General features: G+C 44.3%; 2 protein-coding genes across 46 annotated transcripts in view; one reads left to right on the top strand and one right to left on the bottom strand.

The window, feature by feature from the left end:
• Positions 1-25,062, bottom strand: part of LOC142032347 (alcohol dehydrogenase 1-like) — a 330,614-nt gene that overhangs the window by 239,888 nt on the left and 65,664 nt on the right. For 38 of the 43 annotated variants that reach the window (XM_075031193.1, XM_075031006.1, XM_075031212.1 and 35 more), the window contains 5 exons: positions 24,069-24,370; positions 23,883-23,935; positions 23,396-23,514; positions 22,876-23,038; positions 14,265-14,360 (listed from right to left, as the gene is read on the bottom strand). The gene's annotated coding sequence lies outside the window, so the exon portion shown is untranslated. Of the gene's footprint in view, positions 1-5,840; positions 5,974-14,264; positions 14,361-22,875; positions 23,039-23,395; positions 23,586-23,882; positions 23,936-24,068; positions 24,371-25,062 lie in introns of all 43 variants that reach the window. The other 5 variants (XM_075031046.1, XM_075031141.1, XM_075031231.1 and 2 more) reach the window with 5 other exon arrangements.
• Positions 99-18,706, top strand: LOC142032607 (uncharacterized protein C4orf17 homolog). Of its 3 annotated transcripts, none has more exons than XM_075031440.1 (9): positions 99-670; positions 11,521-11,752; positions 13,519-13,725; positions 14,313-14,368; positions 15,798-15,962; positions 16,501-16,582; positions 16,996-17,152; positions 17,451-17,494; positions 18,403-18,706. In XM_075031440.1, the coding sequence occupies exons 2-9, from the start codon at positions 11,650-11,652 to the stop codon at positions 18,492-18,494; spliced, it is 906 nt and encodes a 301-aa protein (XP_074887541.1). In that variant the 5' UTR covers positions 99-670; positions 11,521-11,649; the 3' UTR covers positions 18,495-18,706. The 3 variants fall into 3 exon arrangements, with proteins under 3 accessions (XP_074887541.1, XP_074887556.1, XP_074887549.1); XM_075031448.1 differs by lacking the exon at positions 99-670 and adding an exon at positions 5,826-5,914; XM_075031455.1 differs by lacking the exon at positions 11,521-11,752.

The raw sequence follows: 25,062 nt of genomic DNA on the forward strand, positions 1-25,062 counted from the left end.
TGTTGCATGCCACTAAAGTCAAGTTTGCCTATTTCATCCAGAAGGTTTGACTTTCTGCCATATCCCCTTCATATTTCCTGCTTCTGAGACTTTCTTCTCAGGTTCATCAAGCCATACTTTCTTTATTGCCTTTCTAATGTTTTATTAGACAGGTGTAAAGATCTCTGGATGTGTTCTGCTGTTCAGCAGCTGCTCAGGATTGCTGAGTAATAGTTCTGGCAGTATCCACAACTTTTCAAAGCTCAGCAATGAAAATCAGAGCTTTCATAAGCAGAGCAATGATGTCTGATGGTGAAACACAGTGATCATATTCTTCTAGAGCTTCCGTGCAGCTTTTCTTTTTCATGTTCTGTTCTCCATCTCCATGGTGGCCAGGGAAAAAATTGACTTACACTGAAAAAAGGAAGATTCAAGTTACACTGCAGAAGAAAACTTCCTCTGGGCATGGATAGCAAAAAAGGTAGATTGCTTGGAGATGGTGTGGCACCATCATCTTGGAGGTCTGTAAGACCTGGTTAGGCAAGCGTGCCAGAGCTGATCTTCCCTGGGGACAGCAGGGTGAAGCAGAGAACTTCCCTGCCTATTTTTCTACAGTTTTGTTAACTTGGTGCAGCTGAAGCTAGGATTCAAAGAAGGATTTTTCTTTAAGAAATGCCTGAGAGCGCTGCAGGTGAGTATTTATTTGTGTTACCAGAAACTAATTTCTTGTCTTTTCCTATCACAAAACAGTACAGTGATTAATCTCTGCTTCCAGTGCAATGCTTTAGTGGGCCATGCCTGAAATATGCAAGGGTGTCCTTCTTGAAAATCTTGAGAATAAGACAGCCAGGCCTGTAGATTGCAAACAAGGAATAAATGTGCTTTCTTAAATAACATGCCACAAGCTAGAACACCAGAGTGCCGACCAGTGCTACAACTTGCATACAATATGTAAATCCAAAATGCAAAAAAAAAAAAAAAAAAAAGAAAGTACATTTAGTGATCTCCAAAGCCAGCAGTATGTGCTGCCTGTAGAGCTTTGCTGGCTTTCCTTTTCAGTCCCACCTCACCTTTTCTGTGCGCGCCACTGTACAAGGGGAGCTGGAGGACAATTATGGTTGTCAGGTACCAGTAAAATAAATAGGTGGAAAGAAAAAGCTTAGAGAAGCAAAGCAATTTACTGCCTGATTTTAGCCTGAAATCAGAACCAAGAGGGGCACTTAACCACTGAATAAATGTTCCTACTTGTTAAATAATCATATCTGGCATTACTGAACATACTAAATCCACTCCTGAAAGGAGTGATAGAATCATGGAATTCAGTCATGAGGAAGCAGGTTCCCAATTGATAGTAAGCACTGATAATAACTGCCTTGCAATGTCTCCCAACTGGCAGTTCAGGAAAGGATCCAGATCTTCAAATGTTACAGCAGCCCCTCCCCTCGCAGCCTGGAGATATTCGAACATAGAAAGATCAGAGGCTTTTATCTACCATTTCTGTCTGTTTTGTCATTGTTTACTCACAGTTGCTATTTATTGTCCCAGGCTGTTCTGCTCGCAAACTGATTTTAGCTAGAAACTGCCACAAATGCAACTGAAAACAGAGATGGTATTTCTTTTGCCTGAAGAACATCTGGCACTGAGAAAGTTATCTTTGTATCTCCATGATATGATCCTGAACGCTTCTTTCTCTATCACTATAGAGCTGGAGTTGGGAATTGTAGGAATGGGGACAACAAAGTGGTTCATGGTTTTACTTTACTGTAGATCTTTATGTAGGTCGTAATCCTCTGAACTGCATAGGAAATTGCACAGGACTGCTACCAGGACTGTAGCTGGTGCTGCTTACTCTATCATCTATTTTTTTTAATCAAAAAGTTGGATGCCATTTGGAACAGATATTGTGTCTCTCCAGCTTTGACTAGAGGTCTTTCAGAAGCACCTTCCCACGGACGCAAAGAGAGCCCCTCCCGAGAACCACTGCTTTAAGAAACATTAACAAATTTTGAAACCAAAGGAAATTGCTGGAATCACCCACCAATCCAGACTTCTTTCAATTACCTTTCACCAAGACTTTTATCAAGAACTCCCAAAGCATTTTCAGCCAGCCTTTTATTTCAAGATTTCAGCTGCTGTTTGATCCAAAGCTGAAAGAAATCTGTAATGCTCTGCTCTATCTGGCCCATCTTTCTCGACTTCTGAGTTCTAGCTGGGTGCAAGATCTAATGTACCTTTAAAACTTAATTCTCCAGCTCAGTTTTACACTTCTACAGAACATCATAGCTGTTTTCTTATACAGATAGGCATTGCATAAATCCTTGGATTTGATATTCTGTGCATGCAAATCCCCAAATCTAGTTCTGAGTTTTCCCTATGTATCCACCCAGCTTAAGGGCCAAATCTTTCTTGCTTTCCGCAAGACTTAGGCTTTTGAAAATAGGACTTCACGTTGAGCCCAGACTCCTGGAGGCCGTCCAAGGTAAAGATGGTATAGATAACTGATGTGAAGATATAGATAAGAATAAGTTTCAAGAGTAACTTAAGATCCTTCATTATGTCTAAACTGGTGGACCCAGGCATGAATTCAACCTTTTTTTTCCAATGTCAACCTCAATTAACATCTGGAAAATGTTTTTCACACAGCAACAAAATACGTGTCCCAAAGAGCTATTCCTTTTAAAATTTAAAAATAATCTTAGTATTTCTATAGCACTATAGTGGAGGAAATATGGGTCAGCTCTGGGGAAAGCGTGAAAAGGCGAAGGGCCAGAATTACTGGCAGATTCCGATTCCTTAATAATATTTCATCCTTTCACCTCCCACTGAAATCAACAGGCTGAGCTGAATAAGGGAACCATACGGTATCCAAACATCACAGAACACATAACTTTGGCAACTAACACTACTGCTCTTCACCTGAGTCGATCAATTCTCCCTTTCTCCTTTTAGATATGTCATCATCTCTTTAACGTTGAACACATTATGAAGTTGTCTTGCAGCATCAGCAGTAGTACCTCTCCCTAGGCATCCTAGTCACAGAATTAGATTGTATTTCCCAGTCAATGAATCTATCCCTCTGCTTTGTAAAAACCAAAAGTTTTCCCAAATGATCCCTTTCATCAATTTACCAAATAAAGTTAAGCTCCTTGTACTGCATCTCAGGGAAGTGCTGTTCCAGAACCTCACTTCCATTTGCTGTATTTGGATAAAGACAATACTGCACTATGTGAGATCTTAATGGCAGCTCCCTTTTAATGAGTCCGGCTGGCTATTTGCTTAGGTTGCTTTTATAGCGACTACTTGTAAATCCCAAGCGATTATAAAAAATGAAGTATACTGGAAAAACAAGGTTTGCAGCTTGCACTCTGTTCTGTAGGCAGACAGTCATGGTCCCCAGGAAGCCATTTTGTTGTCATAGCTACTTGAAAATTAACTGAACAGCAGTATGAAAGACTTCTACCTTGCAGTCCCTTCCACATTCTTTGAATTTCTTGAATCCTTCCTTGCAACAATGGCCCGCTGTTTCTTACATGTAGCAAAGATGCAGGTATCTTCTGTTAACTCTGGCTCTCTTGTGCTCTTCCCCCATCCATAGACACAGAGGATTCATGAGGAGGTAGATCCACAATTTCATGCCAACCTTGCTGGCTTTATTTAAAAAGAACTGATAAAAGTGTTTTCAGGAACAAAATATACATCTTAACACATGCCCCACAGGTCCTGACACTTTGTGTCCCCACGTGTGACAACTCAAAATCAGCCCGTGCTTCATGTTACCTCGGTGCCTCCACGACAACAGCCTCTTCTCTACCTGGGCCTTACAACAAAGCAAATGGTAACAGGCCATTTTGGGTTGCAGGATGTGGTGGGTTGACCCTGGTTGGATGCCAGGTGCCCACCAAAGCCGCTCTATCACTCCCCCTCCTCAGCTGGACAGGGGGGAGAAAAATATAACAAAAGGCTCGTGGGTCAAGATAAGGACAGTTTAATAAAGTGATAGCAAAGGTCGCGCGCGCGAAAGCAAAAGGAAAAACAAATGATGTTATTCTCTACTTCCCATCAGCAGGCGATGTCTAGCCGCTTCTCGGGAAGCAGGGCTTCCGTACGTGTAGTGGTTGCTCCGGAAGACAAAATGCCCCCCACTTCCGTCTCCCTTTACTTAGCTTTTACATCTGAGCTGATGCCATATGGTATGGAATATCTGTTTGGTGAGTTTAGGTCAGCTGTCCTGGTTATGTCCCCTCCCAAGATCTTGCCCTGCCCCAGCCTGCCATTGAAGGGAGGGCAAAAATGTTGGAGAGACAGCCTTGATGCTGTGCCAGCACTGCTCAGCAGCAGCCAAAACACTGGTGTGCTATCAACACCTTTCTAGCTACTGATGCAGAGCACAGTGCTATGAGGGCTGCTGTGGGGAGTATTAACTCCATCTCAGCCAGACCCAATACACAGGATCAGAAGCTAGCAGCTGCATGGACCCTTTCTTAGAGCTTCTGCTATCAGCTGCCTTCTCTTCTTGACAAGATTCCACAGCATCTTAGCCTGTAAGTTATCCAAACGTTCGTTGTAATGACAGAGTCACACCAGTCACGCTCCTCTTTTTCCCCCCAAGTGTAAAAAAACCTCCCCACACTTCTTCCATTTATTGCTTTTCTCCAACTTCTTGTGGACAATGCCACGTATTCCCACTTCTGCCGAGTACAAAAAGAAAGTGTGCCCCATTTTTCTGCAAAAGACCTTAAAATCATGACGAGCAACTTAAATGTAATTTATTGATGACCGCAGAGCCAAAGTTTTTACCCTCCTCTTTGTTCCCAAGATGGCTTGCAAAACCTACAAAACCAACAAAAAATTAAATGAGTAGCAGTCACTCACAGGTACAATGTCCTGAAATAGATGCACCTGGAGACCACAAGCTAATGGACTGCTATGGCCCCCCTGTGCGACCAAAAGCACTGATTCTGGTCCACCATCACAGGGAGGGAAAAGTCATCTCCCACAGCTGTGCTTTCTGGAATATGAGCAGTGGTAAGGAAATAGGAGCCTGTGAAACCCAGACACACAAAATATCCTGTGACTGAGTGTCTGAGTCTACATGATAACGCTTGTAAACTTGGAGGGTTTCTAAGGCGACCTGAAAAGTGTACTGGAGTTGCAACTTCAGTGTAGCAGGAATCTGGGTTTTGTGGACAAAGCACCATTGGAGCAATCTCTGGCAATAAACGGTGGCCACATTGCAATTTAGATTTCTAGATTTTCTTTCTGTTACTAGATTCAAACTGCAATCGCATGACTACATTTAAGATCCTTACTGGTCAATGCCTGAAAATACATTTTTACGCTTACTCACTTAACCCCATTAACCCTACTTGATGATGACAATTTCACCTGTTGAAACTATGTAGCACTGCACTTGTACTCTAGAAAAAATCATCCCTAAAATCTTGTCCAAAAGCATGAATTTTCTTGAACACAAAACCCCAAGGCCAGGTGATTTTATAGTCCTGTGCACAGCCTTTTTTTCTGTGTCCACACGCAAATACTAATTCTCTACAGAAATCGGTTATTTCTGGTCATGAATATCCTCATGTTAAAGAGGAAGAGTGCTAAAAACATAAAGGATGAAGTGGAGGTACACAAGCTCTTCCCTCTGCTAACGTCAGGCAAAAGATGCGGCTGTGCTGCTGCCACGGTGGCGCACAGTTCAGAATTGTCAACAGAATCGGTTCTAGAACCTCCCCGGATCACCAGCCCTGCGCCTGTCACAGCTGCTCAGCAGAGCAGACAAGCCAGGCTGCTGCTCGCTCAGCTGAAGACCCCTACCCAAGGAAAGACGTGAATCCTTGCTACAGGGTGAATCTTACCTGCTGCAGCAGGCAAAAAGGTACTGCCGACTTAGCATCCTGCCGAGGAGGACCTCTACTGCGCTGTTTCTCAGGTAGTTAGACCTTTCTGTCCATTACATCACTTACACACTTTCTGGGTACAGACGGAGAACTAGTGAAAAAGCAATAAATGACCTAAGTTTCATTTTCTCTCAAGAACCCATTAGCACAGTCAGATAGAAGACTACTCTAAATAACTGTTGTACACATCCTTTGTAAGGAAACAGGAAGCCTTCAAGTATTTTTGAATACTGCAATGATAATCAACATTTTGTGTGCGGTTTTACCTACAATACAAAAATGACAGCGCTGGCTGGTAACATTGTTCTGTCAAACATCCAGTTGTTCATGGTATCGCTGCATTTAATTCTACTGATTTAAATATTAACAATGTCGTAAGTTGCTATTTTGGTAAAGTAACACACCTAAAATCCCCAAAACATATTGTACCAGCAATTACTGTATATAATACTCTGAGGCTGCTAAATAACTAGTGAGATTCTAGAAGTATGTTTCACAAGACCGTTTAGATTACCACAGAAAACCCACTAAACAATTTATTAGAGAACCCTCCCACATGAACTTAATTTTAAAAAACTTCAGTTAGATATAGTTAGTCCTTTATAGAGAGCCAACACAAAAACGTAAGCAGGATTATGTAGAAAAACAGAAGGCCCAGAATAAAGAATGTAACTTCTGCTCCTCCAAGTTACTTTATACATTATTTTGAGTAAGCATTTAATCTTAAGCATATGGAGAGGATATTTTATGGTAAAAAAATTTATAGGGCTTTGGAAAAGCTAGTCTCCCAATTAATTATTATTTTTTTTAAGTTATAAAAGTTGGCTGAGAAATACAAGTGCAATCAGGATGTTACACAAAATAGCCATCTTCATTATTTCATTATTCAATCAATCCACTACAACCAAAATCAGAAGATGTGTATTTTTACTTTTGGTATCAGGAGATACAGGTATTTTAAATTTGAAAAAAAAAAAAAAAAAAAAGCTGAGCTTGCAGTAAGCTACAAACCATTTGGATGAACTGTAGCTTCCACCCTGCCTCCTCGTGCACTGAAATGTGATGATTCACAGGTGACAAACACCGACCTTGCCCCAGTTGGTTTGTTAGGGCATAGGATGACCTTAAGACAGGACCTTCAACTATGGAATTCATACTTTTTGGTTTCAGTTGGGCAAGCCTTCTCACGTCTCTTGACCTTCTATGCACACTGCAAAATCTGTCAGTTCACTTGAGTTTTTCCCCTAGTCAGATGTAGTTATGGAATAAAAATGTAACCTTGCAAAACATTAACAGCTACTTAAAAAAGATGTCCTGTCCTTTCCCAACCCTCTTCTCTCCACATATTCCTTAAAATATGCTGCCTCCTGACCCCAGCAGATAACTGACAAATGCTTATTCCATCCTCAGCCCATCCAGGCTCTTACAATCGGCAGCCTTTACAGGTGAATTTCTTCTATTTGAATCTTAGAATGAATCACAGAATGGTTTGGGTTGGAAGGGACCTTAAAGATCTTCTAGATCCAACCCCCCTGCCATGGGCAGGGACACCTTCCACTAGACCAGGCTGCTCAAAGCCCCATCCAACCTGGCCTTGAACGCTTCCAGGGAGGGGGCATCTACACCTTCTCTGGGCAACCTGTTCCAGTGCCTCACCACCCTCACAGTAAAGAATTTTTTCCTAATATCTAATCTAAATCTCCACTCTTTCAGTTTAAAGCCATTACCCCTCATCCTATCACTACATGGCCTTGTAAAAAGTCCCTCTCCAGCTTTTCTGTAGGCCCCCTTTAGGTACTGGAAGGCTGCTGGAAGGTCTCCCTTGAGCCTTCTCTTCTCCAGGCTGAACAACCCCAACTCTCTCAGCCTGTCTTCATAGGAGAGGTGCTCCAGCCTTCTGATCATCTTTGTGGCCATCCTCTGGACTCACTCCAACAGGTCCATGTCCTTCATATGTTGGGGGCCCCAGAGCTGAACACAAGTACTCCAGGTGGGGTCTCACAAGAGTGGAGTAGAGGGGGAGAATCACCTCCCTCAACCTGCTGGTCATGCTTCTTTTGATGCAGCAAACACACATTGCTGGGTTATGTTGAGCTTCTCATCAACCAACATCCCCAAGCGCTTCTCCGCAGGGCTGCTCTCAATCCATTCTCTGCCCAGCCTGTATTTGTGCCTGAGATCGCCCCAACCCATGTGCAGGACCTTGCACTTGGCCTTATTGAACTTCATGAGGTTCGCAAAGGCCCACCTCTCAAGCCTGTCAAGATCCCTCTGGATAGCATTCCTTCCCTCCAGCTTGCCGACCGCACCACACAGGTTGGTGTTGTTCGCAAACTTGCTGAGGGTGCACTCAATCCCACCGTCCATGTTGGCAACAAAGATGTTAAACAGTGCTGATCCCAATACCGACCCCTGAGGAATGCCACTCATCACTGGTCTCCACTTGGCCATTGAGACATTGACAACAACTCTTTGAGGGTGACCATCCAGCCAATTCCTTATCCAGCGAGTGCTCCATCTGTCCAATCCATGTCTCTCCAATTTAGAGACAAGGATGTTGCGTGGGACAGTGTCAAATGCTTTGCACAAATCCAGGTAGATGACATCAGCTGCTATTCCCTTATTCACCAACACTGTAACCCCGTCGTAGAAGACCGCCAAATTTGTTAGGCATGATTTGTCCTTAGTGAAGCCATGCTGGCTGTCACCAATCACTTCCTTATTTTCCATGTGCCTCAGCATAGTTTCCAGAAGGATCTACTCCATGATCTTGCCACGCACGGAGGTGAGACTGACAGGCCTGTTGTTCCCTGGGTCTTCCTTTTTTCCCTTTTTAAAAATGAGGGGTTTATTTCCCCTTTTCCAGCCCGTGGGAACTTCCCCAGACTGCCATGACTTCTCGAATATGATGGATAGTGGCTTAGCCACTTCAGCCACCAGTTCCCTCAGGACCCGCAGATGCATCTCATCAGGTCCCGTGGACTTGTGCACCTTCAGGTTCCTTACATGGTCTCGAACCTGATCTACTCCAATGGTTCTTCATTCTCCCACTCCCTGCCTTTGCCTTCTGCGACCTGGGTGGTGTGGCTGGAGCACGTGCCAGTGAAGACTGAGGCAAAAAAGTCGCTGAGTACCTCAGCCTTCTCCAAGTCCCAGATAACCAGGTCTCCCATTTCCTTCCAGAGAGGGCCCACATTTTCCCTAGCCTTCCTTTTATCACCAATGTACCTACAGAAGCTTTTCTTGTTGCCCTTGATGGCCCTGGCCAGATTAAATTCTATCAGGGGTTTAGCTTTCCTAACCTGATCCCTGGCTGCTCGGACAATTTCTCTGTATTCCTCCCAGGCTACCTGTCCTTGCTTCCACCCTCTGTAGTCTTCCTTTCTGTGTTTGAGTTTGTCCAGGAGCTCCTTGTTCATCCATGCAGGCCTCCTGGCATTTTTGCCTGACTTCCTCTTTGTTGGGATGCATTGCTCCTGAGCTTGGAGTATTAACCAGCTTGCTTGGGCCCCTCTACCCTCCAGGGCTTTATCCCATGGTACTCTACCAAGCAGACCCCTGAAGAGGCCCAAGTCTGCTCTCCTGAAGTCCAGGGTAACAAGCTTGCTGTGCGCTCTCCTCACTGCCCTGAGGATCCCGAACTCCACCATTTCATGGTCGCTGCAGCCAAGGCTGCCCTTGAGCTTCACATTCCCCACCAGCCCCTCCTAGCTGATGAGAACAAGGTCCAGCATAGCACCTCTCCTTGTTGGCTCCTCTATCACTTGGAGAAGGAAGTAATCATCAACGCATTCCAGCAACCTCCTGGATTGCTTATGCCCTGCTGGGTTGTATCTCCAACAGATATTGGGGTGGTTGAAGTCCCCCATGAGGTCTAGGGCTTGTGAACGTGAGGCTGCTCCTGAGAGCCTCATCTGCTCGGTCTTCCTGGTCGGGTGGCCTGTAGCAGACTCCCCCTGTAATGTCACCTGTCCCTGCCCTCCCTTTAATCCTGACCCATAAGCTCTTGGTCAGCTCCTCACCCATCCCCAGGCAGAGCCCCACGCACTCCAACTGGTCATTGACATAGATGGTGACACCCCCTCCTCATTTCCCCTGCCTGTCCTTCCTAAAAACCCTGTATCCTTCCGTTCCAGCACTCCAGTCATAGCAGCCATCCCACCACGTCTCCGTGATGCCAGTAAGATCATTGCCCTGCAGGCGTGCGCACATGTCTAACTCCTCTTGTTTATTCCCCATGCTACGTTTGTTTGCATAGAGGCATTTAAGTTGGGCCCCTGATGAAGCTGACTTACTGGCTGGAGTGGCTGGAATTCCTTTGTGCTGCTCTTCAGGTGCTCTCCTGCTGACCTGTGATCCCTTTCTAGGCTCTGGGCATTCCCTGCTGACACTGGCATCAGACCGGTAGGAGTGGGATGGATTGAGGTTCCCCTCCCCCAGCAACTTTAGTTTAAAGCTCTCTTCGCCAGCTTGGCAAGCCTATGACCGAAGATGCTCTTCCCCTTCTCTGACAGATGGACTCCATCTGCCACCAGTAGGCCACGTTTCTCAAAGCGAGTCCCATCGTCTAAGTAGCTGAACCCCTGGCTGTGGCACCAGTCCCGTAACCATTTGTTGATTTGCCAGGTTGACTGGCTCTTTCAAACCCCTTCCCTCTGACTGGGAGGACTGATGAAAAACTACCTGTGCTCCAGAGTCCCTTACCACCGCTCCCAGGGCTCTGTAGTCCTTCTTGATACTCCTCAGACTGCTCCTGGTTGTATCACTGGTGCCCACAGGAAACAACAGCAGCAGATAATAGTCAGTGGGCCGTACAAGGCTTGGTGGTCTCTTGGTGACATCCCTGATACAAGCCCCCAGTAAGCAGCACGGCTCTCTAGAGAGTGTGTCAGCTCAGCCTCTGTACCTCTCAGAAGAGTGTCACCTACTACTATCACCTGTCACCTTTTCTTAAGTTGCGCTGGTTGTTATACAGGGAGCAGACTGGGCTGCCTTACTCAGGTCCAGAGTCTCTCCTGATGTAACTCTTCTGTGTGACATTTGCAAGGCGCCTCAATGAAATGCCATTCTTAGGATGTTCCCAATCTTAGACGTTATGGTACTGAGTATTCTAAGTAAGTGCCAGAGGCAAAGAACACTGTGACCATTAATGACTGCTACTACAGGAAAGGGAAAAAAACCAAACAAGTTAATGGTCATAAGCTGCTAGTGTATTATTCAACCTCTAAACCCAAAATCTAGAGCAGATACCAAGTACTAAGAGACATGGGACTGCCCCTCTGCATACGCAACCCTTAGTAAAGACAGAAACCAAAAAGGCCTGGTCGTCTCCTTTGCTATCGTCATTTGTCCCTGCACTTTTCATCACAAGTCAGAAAGCAATCCACTCCCCCTGCTTCAATATAGTCTGTTACTACAAAAAGGTGTCTCAGATATGCACAGGAAGGAGCGGCACACACAAGCAGCATTGGTTGCCCGAGGTAACTACCTAGGAGTGGAGCAGTAGCTAGCTTGCTTCCACCCTCCTGTGCTTCTCCAAATTGTATATGCAAGAGGTAGAAACGACAAGAAGAAGAGTAACTGAAATTTCCACTACCTTTCCGTCTATGTGAGTTCATGTTCTTTACTTCACCTCCAGTGTTTGGCCTCAGGCCATCAGCAGAAGAGCCAACCCGCTCTGCCGGAAGACGCTCCACAAAAGAATAAGAAAGTTTACACAACAAATACTGATTTCATATCAGTGTACGAACCTCAGTTCAACCACAACATGTGGAACTACGACCGATGTTACTCTCAGTCTAGCCGCTCAAGGGAAAGGTACTACTTCTCCAGGAATGTTCCCCATCCTAGGATGGTCTGTCACATGCCAGGTAAGAGTTGTTGAGGGACCACACAGATAGCCTGGACAACTGCCCTGGCAAGCACAAAGAGAAATGCGAGCATAACGTGATTTTGTTCCAAAAGCACCCACTGCTCCTGTTTCCTGTTTCCAAGAGAAGCATTTCATCCAAAAAAGCCATTACCTTGATTTCAATCCACTAAGCATCTTTAGCACTAAATTCTTTACAAGGTACAACTAGAACTATTTTGCCAAGACAACTGTCTGGGATTTCTTTTAAGCTAAAATAATTTCCCTCAAGCTAAAGTAATTTCTTCCTCTTTCCTTCTGTGCTCACGAGTGTACCGTAAGTGCCAGAGACGGGTTGTCACAATTTTTTTCTCTATTTCACTCTCATCTAAATAATTCTTGTACCTTTCCAGGAGCAACATATTGCACAATGCAGCATTTAATAAGAGTAACCTGGTGCTCTAAAAACACCATGCTGCTCTGCTGGATGCTAGATCTAGCTGTGATTACTCTGCCTATACCTGAAAGGAATACAGTCAAAATCAGTGTGCCATTTGCATCAGCAGACAAAATAGGGATTCTAGGGATTGGCTTTTGTTTCAAGAAGCTGACCCTGTAGGTTTGCACAAAGACACCTTTCTGGCAGCAGCTGAAGGCAAATTGCTGGTACACAGCCAGATTTATACTGCAGAAGGCATAGAAGGATCATGAAGGGGAAAAAAAATCTCTGCTGAGTTTTTTGGGGACAGTTAGAATAAGTAGATATTTCATCAGGATTGGTATTGGTAGCTGATGAATCTGTGATACAACTTCTGTAATAAGGGATGAAGGATGATGCAGGACCAAATCAGTTCGCAATAAAATTTAATTTCTTGTGTCTTGGAAGGGGTGCCTTGGAAGGAACGAAGCAAGACTCCTCCTTTCAGATTGACCACCCAGCATATAATGTACACAACTCTGTGTATCTGTGTGTGCATATGTATGTATATATATATATATATATATATATATATATATATAAATCTACCTAACGTAGAAACATAGAACACATAAAAAATAAAATACATATTTGTGTGCATCTCTCTCTTTTTCTAGAGGCTGGTAAAAAAGACAAGTTGGCCACAGCCAGCAAAGACCAAAGTCTTACACAGCTTAGCCAGATTAATTTGGTGGATATATTTGTACTCTCAGTAGAGTAATGTTCAGCTGTAATTACTTTCTGCTTAAGATTTGTCTTATGTCAGATACCAAACAGAATCAAGGTTCTGAAAATCCTCATCAGCTACTTAATAGCACTGCTTCTTTGCCATGTTAAATCCAGTTTGACTTACACTAATGATAAAAACAGTGGCCGTTTATAAAATTCCTTTTACCCTGGCGAAGAAAGGAGGGTTCTAGTTCTTCATTAAATGCTGCAACTCTCATTGAAAACTACAAGCTTTTTAAGAGAGGTAGAACAATGATTCTCACCTCCTGATTGGCATCGCTAAATGAGCATTCTTCACCCTACCTGGCCACTCTCCAGATTTTATCTGCAACATTGTCACTGTTCAGGTAGTGATTGATCACACCATCCTCTGTAACAGACTGCTTTTGGCCCTCTGCCATCTATTCAAGTATGCCAAGTCTACACACCATTCCGTAAGCCCTGTATTATTACACACAAATTTCAGATTTGATACCCCTGCTTTCCATTCTTCCAGCCGAGACTCTCCTTAGAGATCACCTGTTAAATTAACTGTGGGTGTTTATTGTACTAAAGACTGTATCCTTCGTTTTTTTGCACAGGATTAAACAACGCTCCGGTCTGTCTCGTAAGAAGCAACTTTTCAAGAGAATACCCATCTGCTGGCAACAAAGTCATCCTCAAGCAAGAAGCTGAACAAGAACACGTGCTACCTAGGAATGCCACAAGCAACATGTCTGCCAACTGCTACCTTCCAAAGCTCGAGGGCTTCACGCGAAGGCAGCTAGGCACTCCACAGTCCATGACACGTGAGTAGAGGCACCAAACTGCCCTATTATACAGCAGCAGAAGAGGAACCTGAGCCGTTAAAGATGCAACCGGGTCTCAGCCAGGGCACTGTGTCATCACAGCTCAGGTCCAGGTAAAGGGAACATAGGGCAATGAATGTACATTTAAAAGGCAAGTGTTTCTTCCCTTCTATGCGTGTTAGTCACCACAGATTTCTCCTTGCTAATTACCCTTGCATCTTCATAGCTTTTAGAGATTATATGCACACTAGACATCTAATAACTTCACAATTATCAGCAATTATGCCATCCGTAAGCAACACTCTGCAGTAGTAGCTACACACCACTGTAAGCATGTATCTATGAAATACACTTTCCAGGATTTTCTTCAGATGTCTTAGGCATCTCAGCAAATAATTGCATTAATGTACTATGTGAGGTAGTAAAAGCACACAAAAAAGGGAAGAAATAGACCCCCTTAGAGATATCTAAAATATGGCTTGTGCATTTTAGCAATTAAAAATGTCCCCCACCCCAATATAACATAAGGTGTATCTTACGGCCTTTATTCTTCAACTTGAGAAAACACTCTGCCTGTTGATTTCCAGGAGGATGTGCAGATGTTCCTGGAAGGATTCAAAATAACCCTCCTTCACCTGAAAAGGTAGGGGAAAAAAAGACACAGCTCTTTATTTCGGCACTCTCTCTCTCACTTTCTCAACACTGTAACCTGAACTGACAGTCTCAGACTGCTAAGGAGGACAGCACAGAACCAAAAGGAGGGATGTGAGGATCCCGTGTGTAGAACATGAGAGCTTGGAAGGGAGACGGTGTCAAGTAGGGTAATAACTAAGCCATAACTGTATCACTTTCAGCACTGTAATGTCACTGTGCTTCGCTAGCAAGAAAAATGGCCAAACCCAATGAAGATGGGAATAAAATTCACTTTGTTTCAAACTGCTGAGGAAAAAATGTCACACTATACAACAAACAAGCACAAGAAAAAACCTCCTCCCTTCACAACACAAAGATTCTTTAGATTACTTACTGCCAACAGTTTCACTTTTGCTGACACTGTTTTGTACAAGCGGCACACTGGGCTTTAGATCCAACTTTGCTGCTGTGTTCATAAATTCCAGTAAAAGATTCTTTCTGCAATAACTCCTTAGTCTCAAGCTGCAGGCTATCTAATGACTCGTCTCCCCTATTACAACCGCATGAGAGCTGAGGGCTAAGTCAGTATTCCATTACAAATGGTATCGCAAGGAGGATTGCACGCTCTTGAGAAAAAGGGAATGCAAGGGTTTCTGCACTGCTACTGGATAGGAGAGGGCACTACGAAGACGTTTTGCAGTAAAGATGCTAAAAATAAGGACTCACTTTTCTCCTAACTTTTCTATTTTAACTGGGGGTGGGGCTCTCTCGAAATGTTATGTCGTTCCTGAGAGATGGGTATAGTAAAGACCATGCTTTATTTTTACTGTTCATTTATACATGCAAAACACAGTTCTTCAAACTGCATTTACTGTGGTTTGGCTGCAAAATAACTATATAATGGACAGATACTGGCATATAGCCTCACTCAGTAAACTAGCCTGTTAATAGCTGTTAGCTGCCTTTTGCTTTTCCTCTGCACTTACAAACAGAACCTTCTGCCAATCACGTTTTAATTCCTCGTCCTTTAATAGACTGGTGAAGCCTGCACACAGAGAAATGAAGAGCAGTGGCTCAGCAGCATGCTACAAACCCACGATGGAAAAGCAAACAGACCACAGAGGTCCAGATTTAATCCCTTTCTCATCTGATTTCCATCAGTAGTTACCTGGCATCACTTTCATTCTCATCCAATGTTACGCATTATGCCACAGATATCTATTATTATTCTCAGTGACTGTATATTAGAAGCTGTAACAATTAACCTATCCAATTAACCTACAGGTGGCTATATTCAAGCAAATAACAGTTTTAGATGTGTTTTCTGTTGCACAGCCTTGCTGGGGACTAGTGTTAACCATACACTTCACGTTGCCTTTAATTGCTGCTTAAATGGAGTCAAGCCATTCCTTTACACATTGTTTTCTATTTTGGAAAAGCTTTTGAAAAAACAATTCCAAGCCTCTGCACAATCTGCAAACAGAGAGGGAAACCACGTCGCGTCTCTCACCCAGCCCTCCACTCCACTCATCAACTTGGATTACAGTCCCTGCATCCAGAAGAATGTGAATTCTGACTCGAGATACCTGGATCAGAAAATAAAGGTAAGACACGAGTGCTACAGTATATGGCTTCCTATGATGTTACACATTTTGATTTCTCCTGAGGATGGCATGGGACTTTATTGGTCAGATTCCCTTCCCCCACTGCCCCAGTGCGGAGTCTACTGACTTTTGTATTTAGCATTTACTCTTGAGTTTCTTTCACCTGAACACAAGCTGCTATGGGCAGTCACTGGGGGAGCAATGCAGCTAGCACACGGGCTGAAACTTGTTCTCTAAAACCAGCCTGCAAATATTACATCACATGCAAGGGGCTTTATATGTAGTAAACACTGCTTAGGATTTCCTTCCTGTGTCTCTGAAGCGCTGTGTACACGGGACTCACTCAACATCACCTTTTGCAGACTGCTGCTGTCCTTAGCTTATACTGTGGCAAAACTGATGGGTCATCTTAGGCTAGGCAATTTGCACAACTGTAGAACTGCACACTCACACAGCTAGAGCTTAACTAAAACACATGCAAAAACTGTTGTGAATCAGCTTCTCTTCCTTCAGGGTAACCATCCTGTACATCTTCCAGGTGCTGGAAAAACTGAGCGAAATTTTGCAGACAGATTCAATTACCGAGATCCAAAAATGGTTCGCAAGGGCAAGTAAAAAAGGTAACACGTGCATCTGTATCCCTTTCTGAAAAACAGGCCCTCTTGTACATTCGCATAAACCCCTGAATTTCTCATAGACCTGAACTGGAGGGGGTTGCTGAGGTGGAAGGACTAGGATACAGTGAAGTGTGCTTGGCCCAGTTGTGGCTGTGCTAAGCAGTAAGGCGACAGTACACACAAATTAGTCACTCAGACCTCAGCGCACTCAGGTTTGGTGCAGGGTGGAAAAACGTGCTCTCCCAGTGGAGCTCTGGGCTGCTGTGGGCTGGGGGGGAGGCAGAAAGCAAACATAACATGTCTCTCTGATGTCCTTAAGCCCTTTGAAAATGAGGTAAGGGAACTCCTGAATTCCCCCCTAAACATCCAGATCAGCGAGTGGGAACTTTAATAACATTTCTACCTTCACTTTTCAGAGAAAGACCTTGTGTCCAGTCTGATACATTCAGAGATGACTGATAAAGCTGTGCTGAATTCTAATGAAGCTACAGCAGAGAACATGAGTAGCCAGAGTCCAGTAAAGCCTCTCCCTACTCTTCAGAAGGCTCCAGGAGGGGAGATGAATCAGTCCAGGTAAAATCTGATGTGAGGTTGCTAGGATTAGGGATAAGCCAAACCTCAAACCCAGAAATTTTTGTTTTCTCCTCCCATGAAAAATGCAACTTTGTGACTGAAGTTTATCATGCACAGCCTTCATCAAAAGTGCTCCTCACTACAAACAACCCCACACTTTTGGATACAAATTGAGTTATTACAGGAACATCACAAAATTTTAGGAGCACTTGAAACCCCTTTGAGAAAAACCTCCCATATATTGCAGTGCACAGTCTATACCAGTTGTAAAGTCAGACGTTCTCTTTTTTTCACTCAGGTCTTCGGCTAAAGAATCAGGGGCCAGTCGAAATGTGAAACAGAGTAAGTAATGGAAATTATAAATGTTAAGACACATGTGTCTAGGACGCTAGTCACCAAACAGTACAGGGACTGTGAATGTTCAGAAGCTCTAACTTTTGCCTTCGCAGCAGGATGCAAATTAGAATCATAGAATTCAGTGACAATATGAGAAATGACATTTAAAACCTGAATTTAAGTTCTTTAAGAGCTAGATAGCCAAGACCCTCCATCCTTGCAGCCACTCAATTAGTTTCTCTTGATACGACATTCATGTAAATCTTCTAACTGCTGTAACTCAGAAATACAGCAAGGTGAGGGACATGCGTACAATTGCACCTGCCTCTTGCTAGAAAGAGGCGCTCATTTAATCTCTTCACTAAAATCTGCTCCTGTAAGTCATATAAAAGCTGAAACTCCTGCCAGTCAACTTTGGGATTTGCCCTCACCTAACACATCTCCCTCACCCTTTGCAGGCGAAATCAGGCCTTCTCAGACTTTTTCAGCTACCAAAGCCCGCTTTTGCATCCTCTACCCAGTCAGGGCAAGCCAACAATACTGGCACTCCCAAGAAACACCACTATCACCTCTTTGTGTCCCTTCTGAAGCACACAGAGGCAACAAAAGTCAGTCCCATAGTACGTTATCATTTTAATAAAGCCATTCATGCCAGTTCTAATGCTACCAGCATTTACTGTTGTTTGTAACTCTACTGGAGGAGTGGGTGAAGAGTAATCTTACGTGAGAATGAGAAGGAAAAAGAAGAAACCTCCAAAGCAACCCTCTCCTTTTCGAAGTGGTGTCCAAGGAGGCTTCTTTGCTAATGAGTGGATGTGCTTCTCGTCTGCTTATGGAACAAAGCCAAACCAGTCTAACATAATCCTAAGCCTATCCTGATAACATACAGCTTCCTTTTTCAAAATGTTTTCCAGAAAGGGAGAAAGAATGTCATTTGCTTTCAAGGCTGAGGAACAGAGGTCCAGGACAAGCAGACAGGCTGCTCCCAGGGAAGAACTCCAACTGAGAAAGTGCTATGGAAAGAAGAGACCATCCTGCCTTCACACTCTCATCAGAAGTCTGACCTGTGCCACAGCCACCCCAAACAACAGATATCCCCCTTTCCAGTGGAGCCCCCCCCCCCCCCCATTCAGAGCCACTTAAGCATCTCCCAGTCACTATCACATACAGAAATATGTATTCTTAGCAGTTATGTTATAAAGATATCTGTTCAGACTCCCTGTTAAAATAATTTTATGCTCATTATATTTAGTCCTCAAGCAATTCAACCAAACCATGCTGCAGAGGTACATGAGAAGTGCGCTAAATGAAAAAAAGGACAGAGGCAACACTTTTGGGCACCGGATTCATTGTTTTGTGTGACTCAGCCAGGCCTGCACAAAGAGCTCTTGTGTGCAGACTTGACTCTACAGTCACAGACATACTGGGGTAAGAAGAGGGGCACACACACATTATCTGCAGAGATGCACATCAAGCCCTAGGCACTGGAAGAAAAAAGACCCTGGATTTTCAAAATCTGGCCTGCAGACTAACTGCAGATGTCTGCCTCACAGCAAGCTAAAATTTGCTTCCATAGTTCTCATCGTTAGCAGAGAAGAATCACAAACCGTAGTATCCAATGGGGGGAGGAGGGGGAACATGGGACACGAATGGGACAGGATGACACCAAACAAACATTAAAACCACCATGCAAACCTCAAGCCACCAAAACAGAGGCCAACAATGACAGAAACACATCTGGCCCTTTTTCAGGCCTCGTGAGTGAACTGTGAAAGGAGGAGAATCGGGGTTTATCTGTTTTAAACATATCTCTGTCAATCTCTTCTCACAAAACCAAAGAAAGGTGATAAATCGACCCTACTTCCATTTATTTTCCGGAGCAAGATTATTCAGTGCAGACAGGCTCATTCAAAACATCTGGCTGTTTGATGGGCAAGGAGAAAAATCCTGTTAGCACAGCGTTAAGGAAAGAGGAGCTTAGCTCAGAGCAGAGCTCAGTATACTCTTTCCAAGAGCCCCTGCCTTCACTTCAAATCACGTCTACTGCAGTAACAACTACCACCTCCATTCCCATTTCCCACTGCAGGAGAGGGCTATGCTAAGACCTGGGGGACAATCTCAGCTCTGCTTTCCCTTGGTGCTCACTCACTGCTGCACATGCCTAGCCATGCTAGAGCACCAGATGAAGCAGGCTGGGGGGCTTGAAGTAACCTGTAGCCGCAAATCAATGAACGGAGTATTTGTGAATGGCCAGCAGAAGGCTGGTCACCCAGAATGGTCGTGACACAGGTCCACTTGCCAACTCAGACCACAGATGCAGAAACTCACTTCTACAAAACGATTTAATGGGTATCAGTTTAGCAGATATGTAATTCCTATACAGCTGTGCAAGAGTATGAGCCTGCAGGCCATGGCAAATGGGAGCAGAGCTTCAAGCAAGAGAGGAGCTGGCAGTGCTTTGAAACTTCCCTTGTGTCTTAGGTGTAAACATTACAAAGTCAGCTGGAAACTAAACCGGAAACCAAGTGAACTGGAAACCAAACAGCAGGGTTGAGTGACTACACGCTGACCGAGTTGTGGTAATGACTTAGTGAATGGGGCAGATACTTGACCAAAAGCTTTTGGGCCATACTCAGATTGCCTTAATTCCATATAAATCTCTGTCCTTAGTGTTTCTTATCAGCTGTCTCTCAGCATCATGCTGCATTAGCTGAGCCTGAAAAACTTAATTATGCCTCAGAGGCTCACTGCCAAACAGAACCAAAATTAACGCAACCACGTTAACATAGTCTTGCAACAGCACGGTTGCATTTCCTTCATGAAGCTGATAGGTTACTGAGCAAACATGTTAGAGCCAGAAGGGTGACTGATAGTTTGCAAGGACAGTTACAATCGCATCTTCGCAGTCATTTCCCTTCCCAAAGCATCTGTTACTGTATTTGCTAGATGTCTGAAAATAAAGCTTCCTCAGGGGCACTTCACCCATCCTAGTTGTGGTGGGTTGACCCCGGCTGGACACCAGGTGCCCACCAAAGCCGCTCTATCGCTCCCCCCCACCAGCTGGACAGGGGAGAGAAAATATAGCAAAAGGCTTGTGGGTCGAGATAAGGACAGGGAGATCACTCAGCAATTACTGTCACAGGCAAAACAGACTCAACTTGGGGAAAATTAATTTCATTCATTACCAATCAAAATCAGAGTACGATAATGAGAAATAAAACCAAACCTTAAAACACCTTCCCCCACCCCTCCCTTCTTCCCGGGCACAGCTTCACTTCTGAATTCTCTACCTCCTCCCCCCTCCAGCAGCACAGGGAGACAGGGAATGGGGGTTGGGGTCAGTTCATCACACGTGGTCTCTGCTGCCCCTTCCTCCTCAGGGGCAGGACTTCTCACAGCCTTCCCCTGCTCCACCGTGGGGTCCCTCCCATGGGAGACAGTCCCCCACAAACTTCTCCAATAGGAAGCCTTCCCGTGGGGTGCAGTCCTTCTGGAACAGATTGCTCCAGCATGGGTCCCCCGCCGGGTCACAAGTCCTGCCAGAAAACCTGCTCCAGCGTGGGCTTCTCGCCCCATGGGGCCACAGGTCCTGCCAGGAGCCTACTCCAGCGCAGGCTTCCCACGGGGTCACAGCCTCCTTCGGGCATCCACCTGCTCCGGCGTGGGGTCCTCCACGGGCTGCAGGTGGATATCTGCTCCACCGTGGACCTCCATGGGCTGCAGGGCGACAACCTGCCTCACCATGGTCTTCCCCACGGGCTGCAGAGGAATCTCCGCTCTGTCACCTGGAGCACGACCTCCCCCTCCTTCTTCACTGACCTGGGCATCTGCAGGGTCGTTTCTCTCACATATTCTCTTTCCCGGCTGCGACTGGTGTCGCGCAGGTTGCTTTTTCCTTTCCCCTTCTTAAATCTCTTCTCCCAGAGGCGCTACCACTGTCACTAATGGGCTCAGCCTTGGCCAGCAGGGGGTCCATCTTGGAGCTGGCTGGCGTTGGCCCCGTCAGACATAGGGGAAGCTTCTAGCAGCTTCTCACAGAAGCCACCTCTGTAGCCCACCCCGCTACCAAAACCTTGCCATGCAAACTCAATACACTAGTAGTAAAGGAAGAACAAGGTTATGTTCAATGTGTGAATCTCAAGATCAGAATTAAAGTCCTTTATGTTGGGAAGTCTCTCAGATACGTAGTAACCTGTCAATCCATCCTGAACTTTGCCATTCCCCAATACAAATGCTGCCCAGTCACGTTTTCACCCTAAGCTTAAGCTGTGTATGTGTCCTCCGACGCCTTCCTTGATCCTACCTGCCTGCTTTATCAGTGACCTGGATTCTTTAGCAGGAGATGCTGAAGCAGATTCTTACAGTCACGTCAGGGTGCAGCAGGGATGGAGAAACTCTTCAGGCTACTCTGGCAAGGCAGCTGCATTTCTATGTCCTTTAATAAAATTAGATGCCCTATCTTCTGAACTATCACTTGTCCCTACCCCCAACAGCTGGGAGTCTGCTGTCTTTAGGATCTGTCTGCTGTTACTGAGAAGGTTTGGATAGTACACCAATTTAAATGGTCATGCATCCACGTCAAGTATTTCTAAATGTTTCATGAAGTGCTCAGCTTGCAAACCAACATTCCTCTGCAAGTATTTATTTCTGTCCTTCTTCAGAGAGGTTATGCTGTCACTGCAGATCTGGCCTATTCAATAAACACGTAAAATCTTTGCATTGTGCAGTGAACACAGAAATGAGTTATGCACTTTATCGTGATAACTAAATATGGGCAAGTCTTCAGAGCTCTCAGAAAAAAATCAAAGAACTGAGCTCAGGCAGCTGTGCCACCATTTAAAGCAATTTCATTAAGCAGTTAAGAAAAAGAATAAAATGCATTAGGTTAACATCAACTATTACCAACTCTACCAACTACCTCTCGTGTGACTGAGAGGAAAAGCTCGGTATCCTCCTAATGCTCAAAATTCTTATTTCCACACATACTTACTAACATGGCTGGGAGCCTTAGGTCCACTTTGAAAGAGAAAGTAACTTGATGGGGCATTTGCAGCCCCTCTAGCAAAACCATTCTGAGGCAGAACTGTGCGTAGCTTCATGGTGAACATACGGCACAAACTGTTTCTATATTCCTGTTTTTGGAATCAAACCAACTTACCGCATCTCCATGAAGGCAAACAAAAATCTTTGGCAAGCTTATATAAATGTACATTCCAAACCCTAAAAAATTCAGCAACTGACCTAAGCAGGTCTGGGAGTCACCACAATCTGAAACATGCTAACTGTCCTCCACAAGCTGCTCTCCAGTTTTTGCGCTCTGACGTTGCATCAGCACTGTCACTGGAGAACCTTTCAACATTTGTACGTGAAGAGTAAGTTTCTTTTACCTTTAGCACCATCAGGTCATCAAAGCTGCAGTCCACAATGAGGCGAAGTGTACTAGGAACAACTTCCCTTCGCATACGCTTTCTGTCATTCACTTCACTACTGGAGTCCGATTTTGACTGACGTTCAAGTTTTCTCTTCTGGCGTTTTTCTTTTCGTTTCTGCCTAAAGAGACAAACAAACAAATACATCTTCAAAAAGTGCTGCCAAATCTGCTGAGGCACGTGTTATGCACACAAATGCATACTTCTACAATCAAGGTGGTTGTCCCATGACCGTGGTAGTTTAAACTTATCCTGTTGCTTCCATTTGTGCTAGGCTGATACCAGCATGAAACACACCCCCCATCTTTGTGAAGTTCTGTATATACCTACAAAGACAGACATCTGACACAAATTCAACGAAGTCAATAGTGGGAGTTGCGTGGATTTACGGGTGCTCCGAGTCAGGTCTCATAACAGAAACAACCAAAAAGATTGCCAAAATTGCACTATCGGAATCGGAATGTGGAAGGCAATTTACCTCCTGTTTCAAGTTTTTCAAAAGACTTCTGAAACAGTTGTTTCTTCCCTCTGGTCCCCTGACGGGAGCAGGCAGTTGGGAGATCAAATTTCGGAGACAGCAACTTTAACAGCCACTCTCTGGGGGAGGAACACTTTGCATTCAGCAGGACAAGGATAAACCACCACCAGCCCATTTGCAGATAAGGTTTCTCTCAACAAAATAAAACAGAAGCTCATCATCTTCCAAAACTATTTTAACAGGTTGTAAGTCAACATAACTTACAGCAGAGCATTTCATGTGTCAAAAGAAATTTTTTTTAGTCACTGACTTTGTAAGATTCACCAAGTCTGACAGCACTGGGGAAAGAGGACGCAGCCCATTCAGAAAGGGACAAAGCCACATGTTACTTCTCCCCTCCGACAAACCAAAAACATGCAAGTTTGAATCCCTCCCGACATCCTCTTCAAGTTGAGGAACACTTCTAGTATGAAGAGAGAATGCTTACCTTTATAGCTTCTTCATATGCAGATGGAGTAGCCTGTGACTACTGCTTTAAACCTGGCATGGGAGAAAACTAGTTCAACTGCCTTGATTTGCTAAAGCAATCCACACGCAAATTCTGCTGACACATCATTATTATTAGCACTCAATACTACACATGATCCTGCAAAAGCTATTTTGCAAACCACACCTCTGTAGATCTTTCTGTTCTTCCCACTGTTTCTGCTTCAACAGCTTCTTCCTTTGCCTCTTGGACATGGGCTCAAGGCATTCTTCCTTGTCTGAGCCTGCCTCCTGTCTCTCTACCGGACTGTCACTTGACTTCACCTTTCCTTCCACATCAGGAACTTCAGGAGACATGGTGTTTTCTGTTGGCACCTCTGGACTTTCTCTTGGTGTTTCTGATGACATTCGCTTTTGGCTGGGTTTCCTGACTTGTTCCTCAACACTTGATAAATATTTCACTGAAAGCAAGCTCTTCCCTCACCAATCCTGTAAGAAACAAAACAGTAGTATGAGTGTTATTAACAAGAAGTGCAATTAGAAAAAATATTACTCTACACCTACTGTAAACCTGAATAAAGAAAAAATAATAAGTACGAGATGGCCTTTTCTTGTTTAAAGCTAGGTTAGTGCCTCTGCAAACAGTAACATGTAAAATACCAGAGAGATTATAATCTGTATTCAGATCCCGTCTAAAACTCTGCCTGCTACATTGCAGCTATTCAACAGTTTCCAATTAGAAACTCTGTGAAAACACAACGGCATAAAAGCAGGGAATCACACTGGATTAAACATAAAAGAAAAACCATCAGCAGTACTATTATGTGTACACAAACTATTTTCAAACATAGAAACAGAAAAAATCAAAGAGGTTATCTTGTGATAGAACTAAAGCCATTTGGGGGGAAAAAAAAAGGTGAACAAGCTGTACACCTTCAAAATTAATTTTTATTTCTTCTGAGAACCAAAGACACTGGCCAACCACTGATGCTGGCCACTGTCAGTGGTCAAAACACAGCAAGTAAGGGGATGAACAGACTGAACTGTTAACTCAGCAAAACGTTCTGCATTCAAATCAGTTACAATTATACCCTCTCCTTTTCAATAACAAGTATTATTTTTTAATAGTAGCAGCTCCCCTGTGCTCAACAGCCGCGTAGTTTTCTACAGATAACTACTTC

The sequence above is a fragment of the Buteo buteo genome, chromosome 1 (assembly GCF_964188355.1).
Source record: "Buteo buteo chromosome 1, bButBut1.hap1.1, whole genome shotgun sequence".
NCBI lineage: Eukaryota > Metazoa > Chordata > Aves > Accipitriformes > Accipitridae > Buteo > Buteo buteo.